At 40.6% G+C, this 24719-nt stretch overlaps 2 protein-coding genes across 2 annotated transcripts in view; one reads left to right on the forward strand and one right to left on the reverse strand.

Annotated features, from left to right (window-relative positions):
* The window catches only part of ccnb1 (cyclin B1), a 203046-nt gene that overhangs the window by 69299 nt on the left and 109028 nt on the right, over nucleotides 1–24719 (forward strand). The window lies entirely within an intron of this gene.
* npr2 (natriuretic peptide receptor 2) overlaps nucleotides 1–24719 on the reverse strand; it is a 64278-nt gene that overhangs the window by 24389 nt on the left and 15170 nt on the right. The window contains exons 5-14 of the mRNA XM_085793990.1: nucleotides 23220–23314; nucleotides 19514–19649; nucleotides 16359–16443; nucleotides 8251–8371; nucleotides 7387–7461; nucleotides 6322–6399; nucleotides 3288–3392; nucleotides 1427–1498; nucleotides 472–631; nucleotides 215–370 (exon numbers count right to left, since the gene is read on the reverse strand). Of these exons, the coding sequence (XP_085650116.1) occupies nucleotides 215–370; nucleotides 472–631; nucleotides 1427–1498; nucleotides 3288–3392; nucleotides 6322–6399; nucleotides 7387–7461; nucleotides 8251–8371; nucleotides 16359–16443; nucleotides 19514–19649; nucleotides 23220–23314 (1083 nt within the window). The remainder of the gene's footprint in view (nucleotides 1–214; nucleotides 371–471; nucleotides 632–1426; nucleotides 1499–3287; nucleotides 3393–6321; nucleotides 6400–7386; nucleotides 7462–8250; nucleotides 8372–16358; nucleotides 16444–19513; nucleotides 19650–23219; nucleotides 23315–24719) is intronic.

The raw sequence follows: 24719 nt of genomic DNA on the forward strand, positions 1-24719 counted from the left end.
TTTTCTGTCCCTGTCCTTCAAACACAGTCCTCCCTGTTCCCAGTTTCTTATACAGAAGCCTTGTGTACATATGAACTCGCCTGTTGGTTTTCTTTTCTTTCGTTCTCCATGTAATACACATTAGTTTGCTGATTTAAAGGCTCCGGGTCATTCGATGCCTCAGGGGGGCCACATGACCTTTGACCTTGGGTCTATAAAAGACAGTTGTGTTTACCTTTGGGGCTGAGGTCCATGCCCTCCACGTAGAACGGCCCGTTCCTCAGGGCGATCTCCTGCAGTATGATGCCGAAACTGTACACATCGCCCTTCTGAGTGCCCTGAGGAGGATGGCGGTCGTATATGAGCAGCTCAGGAGCTGTCCAGAGCTTCTCTGAAAAACACAAGGAGCAGAGTGAAACAACAGTAGCCCGTGTTTTCACCGATGAAGAGATCCCGCGCCGTGGCCCCTTACAAACTTTGAACTCGACTTACTTGCATAGAGAGCGTGCGAGTCATCGTTTTCGCAGGACGAGCGGAAGCTGGCCAAGCCATAATCCGTGATTTTCAAAACAAATCGACTGTCCACCACACAATTAGATGACTTCAGATTTCCATGGCAGCCGATGTAGCTGTTGTGGAGATAGTTCATTCCCTGGTGGAGAGGAGCGTTAAGTCAAGCATTAAAGGGTGTTCTCCCCCACTCTTTACCCCCCCTCCCCTCCCCTCTACTGCAAATCATACATGAAAACACACAAATCCAGACATATGGAAATAATATGCTTTGACAAGTGGATGTATGCTGCAGCTTTTGAAAAGATGCCTTGTTTCAAGGACGGCACAGTCATTGGGGGAATTTCTGTGAAATTACTGTTAATTCCTTTGGGAGGGGGGGTTAGGGCACGTACTCTACTCATGTTCAATATTTTGTGGAAACGGTGAGTCAAACATCCCTCAAAGCTGCAGCAGCGCCTCTCCGCTGCAGAACGCTGCTATCTGTGTGGAGCAGTTTAGCCGCAGCGCTTCCTCACACATGTAGTTCAATATCAAATCCAAAGCTCCCGACAAGGAGTCTCTTTATTAGGACGGATTGAAACTAATCTTCTGAGGAACGGCCGTGATTAGTTTTGATTAAAGCTGGAAGGAAATTTCCGCAAAGTTTATGATTTTGTTTCTGTCCCGCTTTACACGCCATAATAGCAATATTTACAGTAGTTTTATACACTGACGCTGTGCCAGGCCTCGCTCACACTTTCCCTGTCTGTGTGAAACCATGGCAACCCAGACTTTTTGTGTGTGTGTGTGTCTCTGAAGCACACAAAGCAGCTCATTTAACACTGAAAAGTAACCTTTTCCGCAGCATTTAGATAAAAACAAGAGATAAATCGATGTCCCTGTTCTGTCGTTGACCCCTGGGTTTTGTTTACAGTGCAGTCTGACCAACACGTACCTTCACAATGTCATTGATCAGCGAGTAGCGGAACATCCAGTCCAGGTTGATGCTCTCATTCTCCAAAATGTCCTGACAAATCAAAAATAGAGGAAACAGTTATAGACAAGGAGAAAAAAAATCAAGTTTCTGCTCCATCTTTAGAAATCTCAGCAGCCATTTGAGCAGGAAAGTTTATTTTGGGGCTAAACACAGAACCACCTTCAGAGCAGGCACCATACAGTATATTCCTTTTTTATTGTCAGGGTCAGGATGTTAATGAATAACCCTGAAAAGGCCCTGCAGCCAGCTGGTTACTGGAATCTGGGCCCAGCTTTCAGCTTTCAGCCACATCACATCAGCTGTAACTGTTTGTCTTTTTACGTCGAAGTCTCTACGAGTGCGAGTGATGAAGTCCATGGCTGAGTCTCCCATTGTTTCCAGCTCCTCCACTTTAAGAAGCTGCTGGCATGTTGGGAACAGCCAGAACAGTCCAAGAACAATTTTACTTGGAGCACCGTGTGCTTCTTTAGACAAATGACAAAGATTAAATATAAGACAAAGACAAAAAGATGTCAAACAAACTGTGAACACACTGTAAATAAAGTGATTTCAGGCGGTGGTGTGGAGCTCCAGGGGCAGAGCTGACAAACTGAGGGAAAGGCTGTCCATGACAAACTGTTTACTGTGGTGCCACTACTCTGATCTATGATTTGTTTTTTCCATTTTTGTTGATTATTATCATTTCAGCCTGTTAAGTGATTCCAATTAAATTTGATAGAAAATGATTTCTGGAGTTGTCAGGAGATACTGAAATATGCCGAGGAGATTTTCCAGAGTGCAAAGTTGCTTGTTTTGTTTGACCGGTCGTCCAAAAGCTGAATATGTAAAACAAAGATCGACTTATCTTCACATTTGAGAAGTTGAAATGTTTGGCATTTCACCTAAATAAATGACTTCTGACTAAATCTGATTAAAATTGCTGTTGCTGTGGCTGCATCTGTTTCTCAGTAATCACTGCACAGACATTTTACAACTGATTTCAAAATAAATAACATAGACTTGGACAATCACTGAGCTTAATGCTTGCTGAGATCTTTGAACTTTCAGACACACCCTGGGTAATTCCAGTCTTTATGCCAAGCTAAGACATCTAGCTGCATGCTGCAGGATCATATGAGGGTGGTCTTCATCTTGTCATCAAATGCTCAACAAAAAAGGTGAATGGATGAAAAGTGTTGAACTGTACCTTTAATTTTCTCCTTATTCAATTCACAGAATTACTTTTTCTAATAAATCCTCTTTGTGTTGACTGATTGATGTAGAGAGGGATTGTACCTGGGCCTTGGCAGAGGTGTGGATCATCTGAGACTTTTTAGTTTTTGTAAAATTGTTCACTTTTCAAGTATAATATCATTAGATTTATGATTAACGCGGTGCTAATTAGACATTTTCAGGACATAAAAAACACTGCTTTGAAAAATAATTTGTCTGAAGTGGGTTTTTTTTCCCACTAAATGTTAAATAAATAAGAAAGAAAGAAATACATCCCCACTTCTTGTTCTAGGAACATGGAAATCTTATTTATTTTAGACATTTAACCACTGGATTCTAGATTTAAGATTTGCAGATGTGAGGTTCATGGTCAGTTTACAGTTCATGCACTGAAACTTTTAAAGCAAAACATGACAACAGCAATTTACAAACATCCCTTTGCACAGTGAAGGTTTGAAGTAACAATAAGGAAAATACAATTTCTGGTGACAGTGGCGTCAAGCAGCAGTTTGACGCTGATGTAATGTCATGTGTCATAATCCTCTTCAGCACTGTATGTGTGTGTGTGTGTGTGTGTGTGTGTGTGTGTGTGTGTGTGTGACTCTACCTGCAGGCTGCCTCTGGGACAGTACTCCGTTACAATGCAGATGTTGGGAGGGTCAATGCAGGCCCCGATGAACCTGGTTAGATGGTTGAACTGAACGTCTCTCATCTGAAAATAACCACACAAACACACTGCAACTGTGAGTGCAACTCTTTCCAAACATCACATTCCCAAACCCCATGGAAACAGAGGGACGGGGGAGAGGACTGACGGTTCATTTATATACAAAGTTTTGAGAATAACGCTGCCAGCATTTCATCAAAATAGTCTATTTGCAGTTGGCTAGCTGGCACCGGCTCCTTTTTCTACGTGTTGAGGCACATTCCTGCTCAGGGCACCCAGTTGAAACATGTGCATGTGCATAAATTGCCCTTGGAGGTTATGAATGAGCCAGTGTGCTGGGGATGATGAAAAAAAAAAAAAAACGTGGAGGTGTTGAGAGGATGTACGAGCAGGAGTATGAGAGCGAGCGGAGCGGGCAAAACGTGTAAAAGTGCTCTACATGGAAAATAATCACTAATCACACACTGGTTTTTACGATAGAAAAAGTCTTCCAAAGCATGAATCACTTGAAATGTAAAAAAAAGTATGAAAACAAAGATGTTTGAGGTTAAGTGATTAAGAGGGAACTTTGGAGAACATTTTCTGGCAGATTCCTTTTTATGAGAAAGTGTGAAAAAGCCCAGTCATTTTCTTTTATAGAAACAAACTACGGTACATGGACGATGTCCTCCTTCATTCCAGCGTGATGCAGCACTGACAGAAGCAGGAGCATGAAAAAAAAAAAAAAAAAAAGCATGAAACTTCAAAAACACTCTCCATGATTTCAACAGTGTACTTTTCTCTTTGAGCTGAGTGAGTGACAGCTGCCCTCACACCAAAACCCGAGAGTCGGTCGCTCCTGTTTCACGGCTCGGGAGATGTTAGCCTACCCTTTGGCCTATATAATTTCCCCTTGCTGCAGACTGCTGAGGGGGGGGGGGGGGGGGGGCGCTGGAAGACAAGTGGTTAAGTTTCCACTGGCAGATCCGTCTCTTCCCCCCATCTGGTTGGCTTTTTCATGAGCTGAGGTTTGACAGCCGATCAGGCCCCCGGGGGCATGTGAGAGGCTGCCAGCTCAGACAGAAGCCTCTCTCCCCTGTGAGCCCGCCGACTGACCGAGAGGCCACAGAGGCAACCCAGACGCCCCAGCTCCTCTCCTCCAGTGGACGCCTGCAGCTCGCTCACATGAGAGGACCAGAAACACAGAGAGCCCAGAATCGGGGGAGATAAAGTTGGAGACTAAAAGATGTTGAAAGGGAGGAAATGGCTAAGAATCTTCCCCCCGCGAGCATCCGTCTTATTCATGAGCGCCCGTGTAATTTCAAAATTAGGGGTTTCCTTGTGCCACACTGCGTTTCCATCACCAAACCACATAAATTGTTTGTCCCTCAGCTTCCTTATAGCGCTCTCGTAAATATTTTCCACCCAGAGGGACCTCTTCTCCAGCAGCTGCTCTCCCTGATGTCGAGGAGACACTTTGACGATGTTAATTCTTTGCTGGAAGCGAGTTAACAAGTGACATCCTGCAGCGGAACTGGTCACCGCCTCCGTTCGAGCATGCGAACAAGGAGCCAGGTTCCACTTCTTTCAAAAAATAAAGCTTCACTGTCCTCCCCGAGTCAGAAAAACACACTCCACGCCAGTATGCTGAAACAGTTCCATTTTTTTATGGAGCCTGTTTTGTAGCAGATGGAGCGACTGAACCTTGTACGAAGGTCTTTCCCCAGCAGTGCTAACAAGCACAACAACGTCAGTTCGTGGTTGTTTCATTTCAGCGAGATGGGAAATGATTTGATGAATTGAACTCGCTTTTCCCCGGCTCCCACCAGACCTCTATCGGGCCCAAGCCACTGAAAACACTCAGCAGAACAAGCCAATGGACAGATTGCATGGCCAAATGCAAGAATGTAGGATTATTTTTCTGAAGAAAAAAAAATAAAAAAGGCAAAAAATAAAAGTTTGAGTAGCGTTAAGTGTTAAAACAATGATGAAAGTTAAACCACAAGCAAAGCTTCCACTGAGCTTGGAAACTTTATTTACATTCTCCTAAAACACATGTTTTTATATTATACATATGTGTTGTCCAGGCACATACATATGTGTTGTCCAGGCAGAATTCTCACTTGACATCTGGATTCATCCTCTGGGGACTGAGAACACTTGGATTTCACAGTCTGACCACACAGACACGTGTTGAATGAACCAGATTGTATTTTATAATGTAACCCTGAACTGAATTATTAATTGGCTACTTGTTGGAAGAATAAACTAAATGGTATTACGACAAAACTGATCAATATCTTCAATACCAAACTTGGTAACAAACACTAACTTGTTTATTGATGTCTGCATTAAAATTTGTTCTTTAATTCGTTTTTTATCCTCCAGCATCTTCTAAAAATCAGATAGTCGCTGATAAATCATCTATCTGTGTCTGGAAACATCTGTGATGAGAGTGAAAACAGTAAAAATCTGAGACCAAAACATTGAGCTGAAAGAGGCTAAAACACTTTGTATATCTGAATGAACGCCTCACATGTCATATGAACCTCTATTAATATAAAAACATCAAACAAATGGAAATCATTTCACCAGATGAGTAGCTCTGAGAATAATATCACTCATATTGTGATAAAAAACAAAGTGGTTGAATACAGAGCAATTAAATGGCATTACATCTCACCACTTTAAATTATGTAATAAATTAAAAGAAATGTATAAAAGATGTTTTATACTGTAGCTGCCACAACAGTAGATTTTCAGCCACCCGTAGTAGCCAATTTAGATTTATGGGGCCTGTGAATAGCTTTATCAGTTGACATGACATCAATGCTCATCCATTGTACCGTATGATCAGCAAACATACATATCAAACACATACTCAAAGAAGTGCCTTGTGTGTTTTGTGTTGTGCAGATGAAAATGCTCCTGTTTGTGAGTCTGAATAAAACTGATCTAAGTAGGAAGTTTCGGAGGAGTTTGAATGAACACTCACATGTTTGAGTTCCAGTAGGACCTGTCTGGTCAGCTCGATCCTCTTCTTGTTGACGTGCTTGATGGCCACCAGGTTGCCCTGTGAGCAACACAAGAAGAGCCAGAGACTTCACTTCACCTCTGATCACAATGAGGACTGGCTGTAACTGAGGAAAAACAACTACACAGAGATACTAAAAAAAAAACTAAATACCAATAAGGGCCATGAAAGTGGAGAGAGGAAATCATTTAGAGGTGTGAACGGCACCGTGGAGTTTATCCTACAGGTACATTCGGGGCCTGTTTCAGTCTGCTGCAGGAGGAGAGCTGCCTCTGACTGTTTCATTATGTGAGGATCAGCAAAACAAAGGTGAATCCCTCAGAGCTACAGATGTGACTCTGTTGTAGCAGCTTCGAGTCACAGCTGATAAGTCATGCATGAGGCCATGTGAGAGCTTTACATTTTATTCAGCATGAAATATGCAGATGACTGTAGGTCAGATACATCTGGCATCTGAATGCTTAATCAAAATGCAATCACCCGGTTTACTTTGCTGCATGTCACACCTTACATCTCACAGTTTGAGCTTTGGTGTCAGATTACATCACCTGGCCTGTGTTAAATTTGAGACGTCTATCAGTCTTCGGCACGAGACGTTCAAGCCGTATACCATGACATCAGCAGTTTATATAAAACCCATGTTATGGGTGTTAAAACAAAGACAGTTATCTCATTATTCAGCAGTTTCTTTATGTCACATTTCCTCACACCTCCTCCATCTTAAACGGAGAAATCAACAGCAGCAACAACTGGATGGTTCTGGCCAGACTGCGAGGCGGGAGAGTAGAAACAGCGAGAGAGAGAGAGAGAGAGAGAGAGAGAGAGAGAGAGAGAGAAAGAAAAAAAGACGAAGAAGAAAACTGACACATTCTGCAGCTCACATTAAAACCAACTACCTAAATGCGCCCACACTCCCTCATTCTCTCTCCTCTGCGGCTCTCTCCGGCTTTCTCGGCGAGTGTGCACATGTGTGGGTGGGGAAGGAGTGCGCAGGAGTTGAAAATGTCAGAACTCACTAAGCCTTACCTTAAAATAGCCTGTTTTTGCAAATAGCTGATATTTTCCATGGGCAGTTATCAAGGAGCCATAGCTGGAGCCTCTCTGAGAAAGTGGAAAGGAATAGTGAGGAGAAGAGAAGAAAAAACTGTCAGTTAGATGAAAGAAAAGAGGATTAAATCTCGGTCATTTAAGAATGTGCCTCCACTTCATCGCAGCAAACCCCCCCTCCCCCCAAAAAAGAGCTTCATCCACTGACATGCATAAAGTACTTTACTCTAGGCTACGTGAAATTGCCTTTCACTTGTGTTTGAGAAAATAAAGCACTTTCAGTTTCCTTAACAGCAACTGGAGGTGAACGAATGCAGTGCAGACAAACAGCCAGCACTAACTACACATTTGTATAGAATGCAAATATTACCAACACATGGCACACTGGAAAATACATTGGTCTGGAAAATTACTGTGTTTTCCACACACACACATTATCCCAGGAATTGGACTGGAAACCAGTAATGAAAAAGGTGTGTGCATATGCTTTTCATGAACGCTAGCACGTGTGGGACCAAACGCAGCCCAGAGGAGAAACATTTCTACGAAAAACCTCACACCGAATTGTAATACACAGCTGACAGTGTGTAAACAGGGTGGAAATGTGAAAATAGCCTTTTTTATTCCTGTGGGTCCAGTTTCACGGCAGCATCATCTCAAGACTGATAATCAGCGCTGTATGAATGAAAGCTGTCGACCCCAGTGTTGAGTCCTTACCACATCAACATGGCCGTGTGTTACTCACACACTGCAGACTGACGGGAGGATGCAAACTCTGGATTATTAAGAAATAGTCAGAGCCTTTGTTAAGTGTGTAGATTATCTTGGGAAGACGGTCCGCACCTGTGAGAGGGTGAGGCGACTACCAGCTCGTTTGTGGTATTTATTGGGGCTCTCGAACTGAAGGTCCTCCCACCGAATCCTCCACAGCATTCCAGCCAGCTCCTTCTCCAGCTTCAGTTTCCTGCAGCAAGGAAAAAAGAAAAAAACAGGTGGTGAAATCAACAAGGACGGCAGCACAAAGAGCAGTGGAGCAGTCTCACATGGAGCGCGTCGGAGCGGAGGATGTTGCAGGGGTTGTGAGCTGATGTTTTTACCACAAGGTTGTCAATCTGGATGAAGAGAGAAAAAACAAAACTAACCAAATAACACTCCTTCAGAGGCCAGGTGGTCTGTTGACTCACCGTTTTTTACTTTGAGGAATTAGTTCATGAAGTTTAAAACAACATAGATTTTATCAGACAAGTTGCCTTCGACAGAGAGCTAATTGCTCCGCTTGCGCAGTTGCATCCAATCTCCATCTTTACTGGAGGTATTTCTTGAGATAGCGGTGATTGCAGAACGCTTCATGTGCAGCGAATAGTCAGTTGCATTCACAAAGTGTTCAGACCCTTTCACGGTTCATGACGACAATGTGAGAACTATTTTTGCATTTTTGCTTTTGCTATGACATTTGATATTTGGCTCAGGTTCCTCCTGTTTAGATTCCACCTGCAATAAACATGATATGGAAAGACACACATCTGTCAATATGATGTCTCATAGCTTCAATGATTATGACGGTAAAAACCATGAGTAGGAGGGAGCTCAGAGACAGTCCTGTGTTGAGGTTCAGATGTGGGGAAGGCTACAAAAACTATTTCTGCTGCATTGAAGCTTCCCAAGATCACAGTGGCCTCCAGGAGGACCTTGGTAACAGATGAGACCGAGTACCCGGCGGTCCGTCCCTGGAAGAGCTCCAGAAAGTCCTGCGTGGAGATGGGAGAAAGCTCCAGAGGAACATGTGTTGATGCATGCGGGCTCGTGTGTTTGTCTTTTATTAGATTTTAACTTCACAGGTGCAGATGCTTATTGAACTTTGGCGAAGTGGAAACAACTTTTTAGGTGAGACAAAGGGCTCCTTCTTTCAAACACGCGCTGAAATGAAAAACATCGGCGAAGACCATGCTGGAATTTTGTGAAATCAGCTGATTTGTAATAAGTAACTCAGCGCAAATAGAAATGTTGTTCAAAGATCAAATCAATATTAAAAAAAATGCTTGTTTGAAGCGTTGGCCAGTTGTTAAATTGTGGATCTTATTTCTCCCTGCATGCTCTGTGCTTGAGGTAAAACTACAGAGAGCCTTCTGTCTTCCACTTTAAATAAAGATATGTGGACGGAGTGTTGTTCTGATGACTCATGAGATTTTCTTCTGTGTAAAATGAAAAAAACAAAAATGATAAATGTGATGAAGATTAGAGTCCACTCCCACTCCCACTTTATTTTTAACAACCTCACTAAGAGCGGACTCAGATGTTTTAACCTTATCTTAGTCCTAACACTGGCACAAAAATAACTCCCTATTCCAAAACTGTGAAGGGTTGTGGTTCCTTAAAACTCAAGGGAGTACTATAACGAAAACATTGAAACATACATCTATGTTTTATGGTTACTTTGGCTCCGTTTTAATAATAAAGATCCAATGTGTAAAACTCAGAACACAAAATGCCACAATAACTTAATAACTTGTTATTTATTCTAAAAATCCTAATCCCTAACCCTCCATAATGTGCTACTACAGCAAGAAATACATCATAAAACATGTTTACCAGACAATCAGAACCCTGCATCAGTGACTTTCAATCTCTGTTGCATTAAACTAATATGTTCATAATCATGTACTGCTGTCAAACAGTCTAATCAGGTCATTTATTTAAATACTGTGCAGACAAGGAAAAGCAAGGGAAGGAAACAAGCAGCGAGGGGGGAAAACTTTTTGTGATCATGTGTGATCAATTTAAGACTCTGGCACTGAAAATACATTAAGCTCATATTGTAATGTTTGAATGCATATAACAGTAAACCACAGACTACACTAACACAAACTCAATGTGACATTACAGCGGGGAAAGAAATGCGTTGCATTTGGGGAAGTGATTAGCCATAATGTTTCAATGATGCTCATCTCCATAATGTTGATACAAAATATAATGATATCTGAAAATACTGTGATTTGGGGATTTTAGGACAGTTGTTTTCTAAGGACTGAGCGTTTTGCAAATCTGTTTTGTTTGAAATGTGTTGAGATATTCAGACTCTGTGTATTAACAGTCTATTAAAGGTCTTCATGAAAAGTGATAAAAGTCATAAATATAATGTAACAAACTTGTGAAGATCTTTTACATCTACTTATGAATAAATTAGAGACAAACCTTAGATTTCAAGTAATACTTGGTAAGTTGACGAAAGTGAAAGTAAAGTTTGTGATTTGGTCGGAAATTTCAAAAAGATACATACGATCAATACGATTACAAGCTGTAGGTGGAGCCAGAGTTGGATTTGGTCCTAAATTACCCATTTCATGTCCTACTATCAGAATATAGTGACAGTTCCAGCAAATATGACTGAATAGTTCTTACTAACTGAAGCTTTAAAGGAAATGACTATGAATATAATTTTGATATCTTTTATTTTTTATCAGCAACCTCCAAAACTGATCAAATGAAGCTAAAATGCAAGTACCAACAACTGCAGTTCCTCGTATGGCCACACGAGTCTGGATCCAACAGTGAGTCAATACCCATAGACTCTCCAACTTTCCAACAGAAATTTAAAAAAAAAAAAAAAGTTTCTCCTTCATGACAACTGTACAGGGAGTGAATTTTTATATAACTCGGCCATTAAAATTTTATTAAACTTTTGAATAATTGATGGTGTGATGCTTTAAGTGACAGTTGGGTGAGTGTGCGCCATCAGCACACACAGGCCTGGAGATGTGGAGGCTTTATTTCAGTGTCTACGAGGTGAAAGAATGGGTTATTATTTGTGATCATATTCACTTTTCCCATTGGAACAAACAGACTGATGCTGCTGCTGGTCTCCGGTTGGGAGGGGGAGGTGATGGAGACATGGAGACACAGACACATTTAAAGCAAATGATGGTAAACGTGTTAGGGTTCGTCAACTACCTTTAGTCACATTTTGTTGCATGTTACTGTTTCACCTGTCACGTTGTATGATATATTGAATTGCGTTGCTGCACACGATCATTACGTGGTGTCACTGCATTTGGTTGTTGTATAGCATTGCTGCATCACATCGGTAATTACATGACACAACCTTATGTAATAGGATGTAATTACAGACGATAAAGTTACATGCATTGGATTATGCATTATCGTTTATGTAACATTGTCTGGTTTGTTGTGCTATGTTCAGTCCTGTTACATTGTGTTAGGTTTGTTTATGTGATGTTTGTGTTTTAACAGTGTGAACAGGTTGCTGAGTAAAGGTGTTGTGGTTGATTCAGGTGTAACACTTTAAATGCTACTAAAATGTGTCACTCGGTTTCACCCTGATCACTGTGTGATGCAGATGGATAAAACCAGACGGGGATGGAAACGCCCACAAAGTTTTTAACCAACCTCTAAATATCAGCAGAGCCAAACCACATTAATTAATCAAGTAATTAACATGTCAGTGATATTTTTGACATGTTTAAAGTGTTATTTTTGAGCATCAGTCTGTCTGGCAAACACCAAGAACCACAGAGGGTAAGAGGAATTCCAGTGAATCAACACATCTGGGGCAAATCTCAGAGGAGCTGCTGTTTCTTCACACTTAATGATTAACAACAGTAACACGTTCAAAAATAAAACTATTAGTCCAGGCTTGTGTTTCTTTTCTTTTTTGGGGGGTGGAGGAATTTCATTTTCAGTTTTAAACACTTAGAAAATGAAAAACGAGCAGAGCCCACACATTCCAATCCAATCTAAAAGGTGTAAAACACTTCCAGATGGCTGCAGGAAATTATTGCAGTGTTTGCATATCACCGTGCTTTAGCCTTTCCCCGAACCATCCCAGCTGGCCCCAAAAGTGCCCCCATTTACTTCCTCTCTTTTTCTTTTCTGTTTTACCTCTTTTTCACCAGGACGTAGTGCGCTGGTGGACCCAGAAAACTTAAATGGGACTCTGATGCTTGTTTGCGTCTACAAATACTCCAGACCCTGCCTATGTGAAACCATTTTCAGGACAGGAAACACCATTAAACCACCGGTGCCCTCCAGCCCCATCCACCACCACCAAAAAAAAAAGGGTATTTTTCTATTTAAAGAGCCTCGTTTAGAGACCTCTGGCAGCCAGAGGGCCAAAGTGTGGGGCTTCACACTGGGCCTATTGTTTCATAACTCCCATATGTGAATACCTCTGCTGGACCAACCCCTCCATTAAAACAACAGAGCCACTGCTGCTCTGCTCTACATCCCCTCACACTGCTGCTGCTCAGCAGACGCCAAAGTCAGATGAGAGCCGCCGACCGTCCACCTGGTGAGATCTTGGGTGATATTTAACAGTAGCTAAACACAAAAACAACAAAGAGCATTACTTTATTTTTGCAGTTTTGCATTTGTACATTGTAGAAAGTTTGACTTATGCTCTAGTTCTTTTTTTTAATTAGTAGTAGTAGTAAAACAAGTGATACATTTGACAGTAAATATATATTTCTCATAGAAATCAAATGTACCACAGCGCAGTGATTTACCTTATTTCATTTATCTAATTACTTCTACTTTAAATGGCATTTTCAAACATTGTGTTGCACTGCAGATGTTTTAAGAAAAAAGGAATACAAAGAAACAGACTTAATCCACCTGTTGCTTTTTATTAAACTGCATTTTCAACACATCTTTACGTTATGTGTACATTTCACACAGGGCAACAGCTGCGAGGTGTTTACATCAGTGGAGTTATCAATTACAAAAATAAAGAATTACCCAACCAGCCACCATTTGTTATACAAAATACACCAATAATTTAAAGTATAGTCTACTCATTACAGAAAGTGAGCATGTTTTGCATCCTTTTCTGCTACCTGAAATAAACTTAAGACCCCCAAATGTATCCCAAAAAAAGACTAAATTACTCTGTGTATAAAATATTTTCTCGTATGTATTAAAGAACAAAACACAAAAGCAGCAGCAAATATATCATTCATAGAAATTATAATATATTTTCTATTTCATTTTTCTGATTAAAAAAATATATTAATAAAATATATATCTGTCCAATAAACTGCAACCCTATCAAGCGAACCCAAGCTTGAGAAAATTGTAGACTGATTGATCTGAGAATAACCTCCAACAGTGAAGAAACTGCAAACATTTTAGTGGTGTTTTTGTAAGGCAAGTAGTGAACATGAGGGCCTTTCAGCAGCTGGTTGATCTCGTAGACGGTTGTAAAAAGCTCTGCTGTCTGCCCCTCCGTCCATCAGCAAGGTTCCACTGGTGTCTGCAAAAACAGGAAGCGATTTGTTAGCCTTTGGTATCAAACAGAGCCGTCACAGAGAAAAGCCCCCCAGCTTCTGAACGTGGTGTACTTTATGCTTTTTTTTCTTTTTTTTAAAACTTGAACAGAGGGTTTAAATTTATAGTTTCATGGCTTTGGGCTGAAAAAAGTTGACCCAAAATCCTAATAAAAAACAACATGTTCAGGTCTGTGAGAAATGACTTTCCATGTATAAAACTGTCATTGATGTAAATGACGGATATAAATATAGTCTGACTGGGGCAGAGAGTGAAAACTGTGGGTCAGGACCAAAAACGCATCACAGAGATTCCCTGTTGGGGCAGAAATAGATACTTGCTGCTATAAATTGCCAAATGTTTCACTTGGATCTCAGATTTTTTTTTTTTCTTTAAAGCATGTTTCAGTAAACTTACCTGCTGAGAGACTAGCTGGTCAGGAAACCGTGCTGTGCTTGCTGCGCACTGAGCTGAAAAGAATGGAGAGGAAACTCTTAATGTTTTCACATTTGCGTGCATGCTCTGCATCTAATCAATGATCTGGTAGTAATTTGATACTAAACATGATTAACTCAGATTCAGGTTTAGTGGATTTACCTCAGGTGGATAGCCGCTCCTCCATCTTTCTTCCACCATTCGTCTGATCAAAATCCATTCTGATTGGCTGGTGATTAACACTGGTTTGTGTTAATAGTCAGTATTAGACAGGTGATCAGATTACCGATTATTACCGTGATTTGTTAGTTGGAGCTGTGCAGTGACATAAGAATCAGCTCCCAGTTCATTGAAAATCACTTTTTTTATTAGTCATGAACACAATTAACGCGTAGAGGGAGAAGACTTTGCAGAAGTGATTATGAATAAGAGAAAATAAACATAAAATTTCTTTCATTACATGCAGATTTTTACCCATGACATTAAACAGAATTAAGTAAACTTCCAGTAGCTTAATTGCTTAGAGCATGCATAATTAACTTGTTGAGTTATTAAACGAGGCTAAATCGAATTCTCAGAATAATTTCCACAATCATGTCATCTGGGACACTAACAGTTTCATTTGAGCTGATTTCTACAGCTGAATAGAAACCTCAACACACACAGCTGTGCGTGGCAGCGATTAACTAATAAACACCATCCCTTGTTTAAATATTTAATTACATGTCTTCTAGTCCCATTCATTTTTAACTTCACACTCTCACACACACACAACCTGTAGGATGTGAAGGACCTCTAATCCCAGCTACAGTATCAGCCCCTCAGTCCTATCAGGCAAACCTGACACTCTATTTTGCAGGTTTTTACTGACCATTGCAAGATTTTTTTTTTTAGATTCAGTAAATGATACGCCGCAAAACATCTTCATCCTATCACATTCTCATATTTTTATCTGCTGTGGTGTCGTAAAAGCATCACAAATCAAGAGTCAGTTATAAAAGTCAAGTGAAAAAAATCTGCCAGGGGCCAGGGCAGCGAGTGATTTAACCTGGTTTGAATTTTATTCAGCGCGTCTCAAGGCTGTAGCCCGGACTTTAGAGACACAAAGGTCATGAGTGCAAATTCCTCCAGCGTGACCCCTACAACCCCCAACAAAACATATCACTCCACAGCAAAACTCCACATTATTCTCCACATAAGTGAGGTTTTGATTTAATCTCACTACATGACAGTCTACTGTCGATGCTGCTTCATCTTTTATCAGTCCTATTGGTAGGAAACGCAAAACCAAGTATATTTTTGCCAATATATTTGGTTAAGGCAGATACTAAGAGGTCGATATCTTACCAGTAGACCAATAACCAATCATTGTAGAACATAAAAATGTTGTTAAATCCTGAAAATTCCCTGAAACTATGCGGATTGTATTCATATAACCTAAATCACGTCACAGTGTCTCTATCCTGCGTGAGAGAAATCTTTGCTCGTATTCTTCTTGAAACATCAGAATAATCCACATCGCTTTAGTCCTATACAGAAAATAAGATTTGATTCAAGAAAGTTGATTTACACTAGAAGCGCATTCAATTTGATCTTACCACAGTGGCAGATGTTTTCAATTGCACAATTTAGTTCTTAATTTCAGACTAAATGACTTCACCGGGTTGAGATTTTTGCTGTGTAAAGATTTGTTTTGCGGTGTAAGAAACAGGTTTTGTTTTTCGATTGAAAACCTTTTTATGTTCTTCAATAGGATTTTAAAGACTTTTCTGTGCCAAAAGATTATAAACAAGCAACAAGCAAACATGTAAAGCCTTTGAAAGAAGTACAGACTGATGTTTTCCACCTGACATCAGCAGTGTGTGGATTATTAAAATGGGAGGCATTTAGCTTTAATCCAGAGCAAAGAAAATAAACTTAATGAACACACTAATGATCATTAAATGAGAATAACAGTAAGGGTTGTTTGGGGCCAGTATATGAGCTCACTTGGCAGCTTAAACACACTTCACCGCTGCTTTAACGCCATCACCTGCTGAGCTGTTGCTGTGGCAACAATCGTGTAAATACCACACTGGCACCTATAGCAGCACGACCCATAAATCCTGTTTCAAACATGTCTCTCTCTCTCTCTCCCTCTCTCACTCACTCTCTCTGAGACAGAAGCAGACCGTCTGCTGTTGGAGCTAAAAGCAGTACAGACAGGAAGCGTCAGCTCGATGAGATCAAAAACTCACCTGTAAATGAGGAAGCTGGAGATTCCAAAAATGATGAGCGCTAGGCCAGATCCCACAGCTACGATGCCCAGAACTGGCAGATGACCTGGAAGCAGGAGACGGATTCCACACTCAGTTGTCTCTCATATGCTCAACAGATGTTCACATTCATATCTTTCAAAAAAAGAAAATTAAAAAAAAAAAGCGTGCGCTGTGAAAAACACAGCTGTGACTTCCTGGAGCACAGCTGCTCCGCTTTAGCAATCTGTCAGCTGTGAACACCAGCAACAAGCTCATACAGTTGCATCCATCTGACATTTCTGATTCTTATTTTAAAACCTGATGGAAACCGATTATCCCATCAGCTGCACCGGATAAGCTGATCACCGTCATCACTGGAGAAATATATTTTCTAACTCTTTCTAACTTACATCAGCTACACTCTTCTATATTATCAATCAAAGATGAGATTTTTTTTCTCAGAAACATCTGCATGCCCTTTAAAATAAAAACTTAAGAAATCAATTAGACAGATGCTATTATATGAATAATAACAATCAATGATCTCTAAATGTGGATTTGTCAATATCTCAGCTTCTTCATGCTCTACAGCATCATTATCTTTGCCATGTTGCTCTCTTACTTGCGAAGGCAGCATAAAAGAAACAACTACAGGAGTCGTTCAACATTTGCTTCTCTGGTTTCACAGTGGATGAGAGGGACCTGCAGCATCTGCGCTGCTGCTTTCCTGACATGCTTAACCTAGCTTAGCGTAAAGACTGGGGGCCGGGGGAAACAATTAGCCTGTCTTCTTTTAAGGTGAAATAAGGGTGTACAGCAACGTTAGCTGCTGTGATCCATGAGGTTGTACTGTAGCCACAGTCTATCTTTGATCTAAGTGATAAAAACGAAATAACCAAAACTTAATCAAACATCTGTCCAGCAGTTGTGCAGGCTTTTTTTTCTTTTCTTTTTCTTTAAACCAAAAGTGTCAAGTGTGTGGTATTGCTAAAGAAAAAGTCAAGGGGTCACCAGAGCCATTAGGATTCATCCTCTGGAGACATGGATGTGCATTTCAGTGTGGACCAAAGCAAGACAGGTAGTGAAAATATGTGGCAGCACCTCTACAGCTGTCTGTATTACACATTGAGTGTTTGTTTGATCCATTCATAAACCTGTAAAATGATCATTTGTGATTTTAAGGGCAGTGGACCTACAGTATTTCTTCACTACGACTACAGCTCATCCACGCAGCACCTCTGAGCAGAATCCAGACACAGTCAGTGAGCACCGGTCCATGAAACACAATTAACATCAGTGTCAAACCTGCTATGCAGTTTGTAAACTTCATCAGTCGTATTGTTCTCAGCTGTTTTGTAACAGTTTTGTAGTAGTAAACCAGGACACATAACCAACAAACATCAAGACAGCAGCTTAGGGAGAATGAACATAACAGAATCAGATTATTTTGTTTCTTTGTTTGTGGCATGGGTGAAATGAAAAATGTCACAATATTTTTACTTGTCCATATTTAATCACAGTAATTTCCTCCGAAGCTGCTCTGAATTGACTTCTTTGTTGTTGAGATTGCAAAGTCTGACATTACTTGCAACTTCCCTAAGCTTACGATTGATTTGCGTGAGCTTGTTCTTCAAAAAACATGACACTAACAGTAGAAAAATGTTGTCTCTGATTTCTTTATTCCGTATATTAGTCATTTATTCTGTTTTGTGTCTGCACTGGTGTAAAACTGTTTGTCATCAATATGTTCCTGCAAATTCTAGAGCATTCATCGTGTCAGTGGTGAGAGCAACACTAGACGAGGCGACAGACAGACGCTAAACTCTCAAATTATTTGCAGACGGATTCACAGTTTTGGGACAGCGTCAGATGCATCGCTCCTCAACTCATTATCTGTCCTTCATGCCGAAATGTATTTATAATTGCTGTGGTTTTCCTCCGCAGTTTATCATCCGTGACACTTCCCTCTGAAACTGTCACTATGTTCATACAGCAAAGACCATTCCCAGCATTCATCTTTCACACTTGACTTTATTCAAATAGATATCGCACTTCAAGATTAGCTTTCCCCCTGGTTGAAAGAGTTGGGATGAAATGAATGAAAAACAGCACATTAGTGGAAAGAAATTAGTTGAACATGAAAATATCACAGGCCCTGTAGAGACTGATGATATAAGCAAAGCATTAGTGCTCATATGAATGAAGGGTGTTTCAATCGTTCTCAAAGTCAAACATATGCCATTAAAGGCACTATATGAAATAAATGAATATGTTATGCATGACAACTAAACGAACATGGTTTTTGAAATGGGATTTATAGAGTCACATTGTTGTCAGATTTCTAGCTGTAGCACAATATAGGCCTGTGATGATGTTGAACTACATTGTTTCGCAACATTAGCTAGTTAGCCAACTTTGCATTTCACTGTTTGACTAGCTTTCACCGAGAGGATCAGTGGTGTCAGCGCGCTAGGTGATAAATAGCACTAAGGGTTAGAGAACTAGATGAATATTATGTGCTGCCATGCCGTCAGCCAGTGGTGCACACACCGTAGGGGAGCAAAGGGGGAAACTGAGCTGAGGCACTTGGGAACGAGAATTAACGTCACATCCTTTGGATTTTCCAGGAACATTTGTCTGGTGTCCTCTCAATCAGTCTACAGCTTGTTAGGCGAGAAAAATGAACCTTCTGGTCCAACATGTCCACGTCTTCCACCCAAGTCCGGCCCACGTACTTGCAGATCTGGGCAGATTCAAGCTTTTATCCTCTGGTATTGACTGACAGCCAGAAGATTTTCTGTGTGTGTGCCCAAATTGATCCAGATGTGGAAATAGCATCTCATAATCATGCAGTATTTGGGTCAGATTTAGACTGCGGAACCTGGCATACATTGGGTGAGAAGAAAACAAGCATGTTGCCCAAATATGGGGCAGATTTATTTTGGTATCCGGGTTAATTTTAATGCTGTGCATGAGTGTCCCTGTCCAATTCTTTTGCATGCCATTTCCCAATCAATCAACCAACAGTCAGCCGACCCCAAGTTGTTTATTTCTAGGGAATATTTTACTTGTAAACAGAGAGTCTAAAATCATCCGTGGGCAGACTGACTCTGAGCAGAGTCCTGTTATGATAAGATAAGACAGAGCTGTCATACCGTCATTGCAGGAGGGGTCGTCTGTGGAGAACACACAGGGGGGGTTGTCCAGTGGTGGGCCGCCGCTGGGCCAGTGGATCTTCTCCGTCTGCGACCAAATGATCTCTCTTGTGGTTCCATTGTAGTCCGCAACAATCTGCAAACACAGAGGAGCAAATGGAGCAAACTATGGATGATGATTTATAATTCATTCATTTATTCCTGACACATAAGTGCTCATTGACATCAGCAGGTCAGTTATAGTTTTCATCTTGTGTGCAATTAACCAAAATGTGGTGGAGATGACGACCGTGGCAGGAACCAACACAAGTGGTGTTGAGTCATTTAGTAGATGTGTTGTACACTGTGTCAGTGGTCAGATACAGTCACATATCAGATATACATATCAGCAAGTGTACATTTGAATAATTAACATGTTTTGTCTTAATTGTTTCATGGACACATAAACAGTCTCCTGTGGTTGCATGGTAACCTCACGGTGACAAAAGGTTTGTGTCGCTCCTATCATTATCAAGTTTGCTTGATTTACCGTATTTTCTCATGGTGACCATTTTTAAACTTAATTATCTGATAAGAATAAGAATATGTAAAGGTCTGTTAAATTCCAAATTAAAATCTTGAACATTTGACAAAGACAACACGTACAAAAGAAGTCAGTAATTAATAGTTATATTAATTAGAAATTTTAACAGAATGTCAATAGAAATTTAAGACCACAAAACAGTTGTAATAAGAAAGTAAAGCAACAAGGCTAAAAAACTAAAAACTAAAAAAAAACAGCTTGCTGTTTCTGTGAACCAAGATAAAACATAGAAGCTAATCAGGCAGTACATTTACAAAAGCAAAAGTTTGACCATCATCATAACGTGTGTGTGAGCTTTATTTTGATGGTGCAACTTCCTGAGCAGCATCTGCTGTCGTGCCTGTGAAACCTGACTCTGGTGTTTCTGACTAGCTGGAGGAGGTTGATGTTTTCCTCCCTTGCTCCCAGCATGTCGTGTCCCCTCTGCTCAGACCTTGAAGGCCGTCACCCCCACAGAGGGTCATCAAAACAATGCAGAATTTGACGGGTGGAGGGGCAGAGGCTGCGCAGTCTGAAATAGCTGCAGTATTTCAGTTCAGGGACTATGTTTACTGCAGTCCACTGCCAAAAGCTCTTTTCCAACAACTCACTTCATCATGTGTTCACTCTTAAGACCTTGAATAGCTCTTAGCCCGAGAGCAGGAAGAGTTTGCTCATTTTCAGTGCAGCTGAGTAAATGTTTTGCAAATAGATAAATGTAAGAGTAAATATATGTTGGAAGCATGAAATATACACTGTGGACAAAGGTTAGGGGGCACATTTTAAACCCATATGTGACAGACTGGATTTATGCCATAATAGAACAGTTTTCACATTCAGAACTGGTAAACAGATACAAATTTAACCAGAGACCCTGGTTTAGTAAGGTTTTTTCCTAAGATCTTTACTTTAAGATGTGTTATTACAGAGAGTGTTTGAAACCAGTGACCAGAATAATCATAGATTCTGACACTGTGCCACTGATGGATGGACTAATGGTGATAAATAAATAATTCCCCCATTTGCCTTGTCTCTGAACACACTTCGAAAACCAGTGATCATCGTGTAACAGGCTGCTTTTGCATAAAAAAAAAACAACAAAAAAAACAATTTCATGACAAAGTGTAAGAAACACAATGAACTGTACATCTAAAGAGTGCAATGTCAGATCAGCAGCATTATACAACTTCTCCTCACAAGACCAAAACATGACAAATAAAACCACACCAAAGGATTAAGACTGTATTTTTAAGTGTAAGGACATAAAATAATAAAAACGGTGCAGTCATCCAGAGAAGTGTTTATAATAATCTTGAATTGATAGTGATGGAACATTTATTAGTTATTCTGATGGATGGACATTTTGTTTTGAAAGTGAAGTTCATCCATCGTCATCTACACAACATGTTCCACAGTCTGAGGACCTGGAAGCTAAAACTGTTTCAGTGTTTGTACTCAGGTCAATTGGCCATCTGAATCAGCCAATTAAAAGCTGAGGATAAATGAGAGCAGGAAGTCACGCTGACGGCCTCTGAGGACCACTGTGAAACTCTAACTGAAGTCAAGACTGCTAACCCACTTCTGCTAAAAAAAAAAAAAAAGAAAGCTACGGGACACCAGTGGGTCACAGCAGTGAACACGGCACACACAAATATTTTCATCAGGCTGGGAGGAAAATTTGAGGTTTTATGCATCTGATCATTAGAGAAATCAAACTTGCACAATATCTCAGAAATGGTCGTATCCATTTGCCTTCCATGTATAAACAACTGACACATCAACTTTAACAAAGTTATAACAATTACAGACACAAGCCTACATAGTGAGACTACATATTGTTTTAAGGTCCTCATTAGAATAGCTGACAACAAATAAAAAACAAAGACTTTTTGTTTTGTGGGAGACGAGTTACATATTACTACTCTAACATAATCATTATAAAAGTTATGGGCAGTAGACTCATGCTCATTAACTCTCACGAGACTCTGCACATTCATCAATAATGATCTACTTCATATGAAATTACATTTTATAGCACATGGAAATGTTGCAGTGCATAAAAAGAGCAGTATTGTATATCACAATAACATCTGCATGACTTTACTGATCAGTCCAATTCATGTATTTTTCTGCAGTCTCCTACTGTCCTCAAAAAACTCTGTACTCTTCTTTTCTCTTCATTTCATTACATAGTTCCTGGTTTAAACAACATTTTAGACTTGGATTTTATTTTTGACCAAGTTCCCGAGCAGTTCGTACACAGCAGTTGGTCCGTGTTTAGCACCTTAACCTCCCTGTCCCTCTGCCCCACTGCTCATCAGTGGTTTTTGCAGAACAAAATATGTGGTGGTTGGTAATGAAACAGCACCAACATGGAAAGTGTTAGGAGCAGAGATAAGGTGGTAATAGCTCTGTTAGAATAACATGGTGTGAAGTAAAAAGGTCGACCAAGTCCCTCTCTTCCACTGCCCATGAGTCCATGACAACAAAAATATTCTTATAAACTGCCCCTGAGTGCATGGACCCTCAATCTAAACTTTCTTGCAAAATATTTCAAATTTGGTTGAGGACCACTTTTGCTTTTTCAGCATTTATAAAAAAATTCAATCCAATAAAATGTTAGAGAGATTTCAGCTGATCCCTCTGTTCTGTACTGTAGGCCTAAAACTAGCGTGGCCTCCTCTCATGGATGAGACTGCGCCAGTGAAGAGGTGTGATGATGACTATCAACAAAGAGGAACACTCCACTGCAGAATGTCTGTTCAGTCATCCATAAAATGCTGCAGGAGTGAGTTGGCAATGAGTTAGCATTTTGTCCCTAAGTCAATGGGTGTCTTGAATGGGTTTTTGTTTAGTTGTCTGAAATAAGGTCTGTGGTGAACACACAAACTGAAGAAAGACATGTTTATTTATTCTAGGACATGATATCTATCTGAATAAGTATTTTTTATTTGTGAGGATTATCCTGCTGAACAAACATACAATTATCACAGAGCTTATTTTCTGCAATAATCCACAAGCAAAGCGAGAAATCCCATTGTCTTTTAGTCGAGGGATGCCGGGTGATGCCAACTTCCAGGTTGGCCTGAAAAGACACATCAACACAAAGCAGATCAGCCACAGTACGAGTCAAGTTTTACTTACCCCGTACTCCCCCGTCTCCTGGTCGGTCATCGCCCACAGGCTGACGTCTATGTCCCTGGCGTTTTTCTGGTCCGTCTTAACAAGTCCTGTCACTCCTAGAAACACAGACAATACCTACATTAAGGGTGTGATTCAGCATGTAACCTCACACACCGTCCGTCCTTGAGATGTGCTCTTATCATCTGCTCCCATTCAAATTTTGATGAATCAGTATGTGCACACAGCCTTGTTCTGTCTCATCAATTTCTACAATGCAGGGTCAGACTCTAGTGCACCAAAAGGGATAGTTCAACATTTTGGCAAATTCCTCTATTGCCGTAATTCCTATAGTCATAGGAGTAAGTTCATTACCTTTAATTATAGGTGCAATAATAATGTAACATTACGAGACAGAGTTGTTTTCAAGGCAAATGAGTAGCCGGAACTACATTCCAGACACGGGGCCTGAGCAGAGTGACTTCAAAAGCGCAAGTAGTTCCAAGTAGCTTCATGTGTCGTAATGTTACATAATTATACATGATTATTTCATAGCGTGGTGATTGTGCAGGTCACAATTTGTCCACGAGAATGTTTTGGAGTTGTTGGATTGTGTATTTGATGAGTTTGATGAGGAACAGGTGACCTGTACCATTCACCTCCATTGTGTTTGCTGAGCAGCTCACGTCTCTGCCTCGCGGATCTCAAAACAACATGCACCGATAATTAAAGGTAATGAACCTACCACTATGACTATAGGGATTATGGCAATGGCACATTTTCCAAAATGTTGAACTATCCCTTTAAGTTATAGGTTATAAATACAGCACAGAGCACAGAGCTAACATTTGACAGTCTTGCATGATGAAGACACAGGTCTTGCACATGGTCAGCAAGTCAGATTGATGTTGACTCACTGTTGGAGGGTTTTATAACCCACCCACCCACTCACTCCACACTATCTGGATATCATACAATACAGTATGGATGGCACTTCATGTGGCAGACCCTCCACACAGATGTACAAACGGAGTGGAGGTGGGTAGAGAGAGGCTGCAGGGTGGTTTGACAAGAGCCTTTAAATTTCGATTCTTCGTCCCTTCCCATATCAAACAGACACCAGAGAAGTTTCTACAACACCCCTCCTCTTGTGTTACCTGAAGACTTACAGCAGGAAAACAGGTCTTTACAAATCAACCTTCAAGGGACAGAGTTTGACTTTACTCTGAGCTGGTTCACACTGTTCAAACACAGACGCTCAGAGCACCCATCGGGCACACAACATTCATTTCTTCACCACTCATACTGCCGTTTAAAATGGATTCAACACATAATGATGAAAATGGGAGTACCACCGTCATTTTCAGTATCATTTGCAATTTACATGTCACGATTTTCAGCTTAATTTCTATGTGGAAAATAGCTCCATTAGCACGGAGCATTACTCTGTGCCAAGTAAAGGTTAAAACGGAGTTGAAAGGTAACCTCTTAGAAAAATGCATTTGCTGAGTCAGTGCAGGATAT

The sequence above is a fragment of the Trachurus japonicus genome, chromosome 12, assembly GCF_045865225.1.
Source record: "Trachurus japonicus isolate A0001 chromosome 12, Traja_1.0".
NCBI lineage: Eukaryota > Metazoa > Chordata > Actinopteri > Carangiformes > Carangidae > Trachurus > Trachurus japonicus.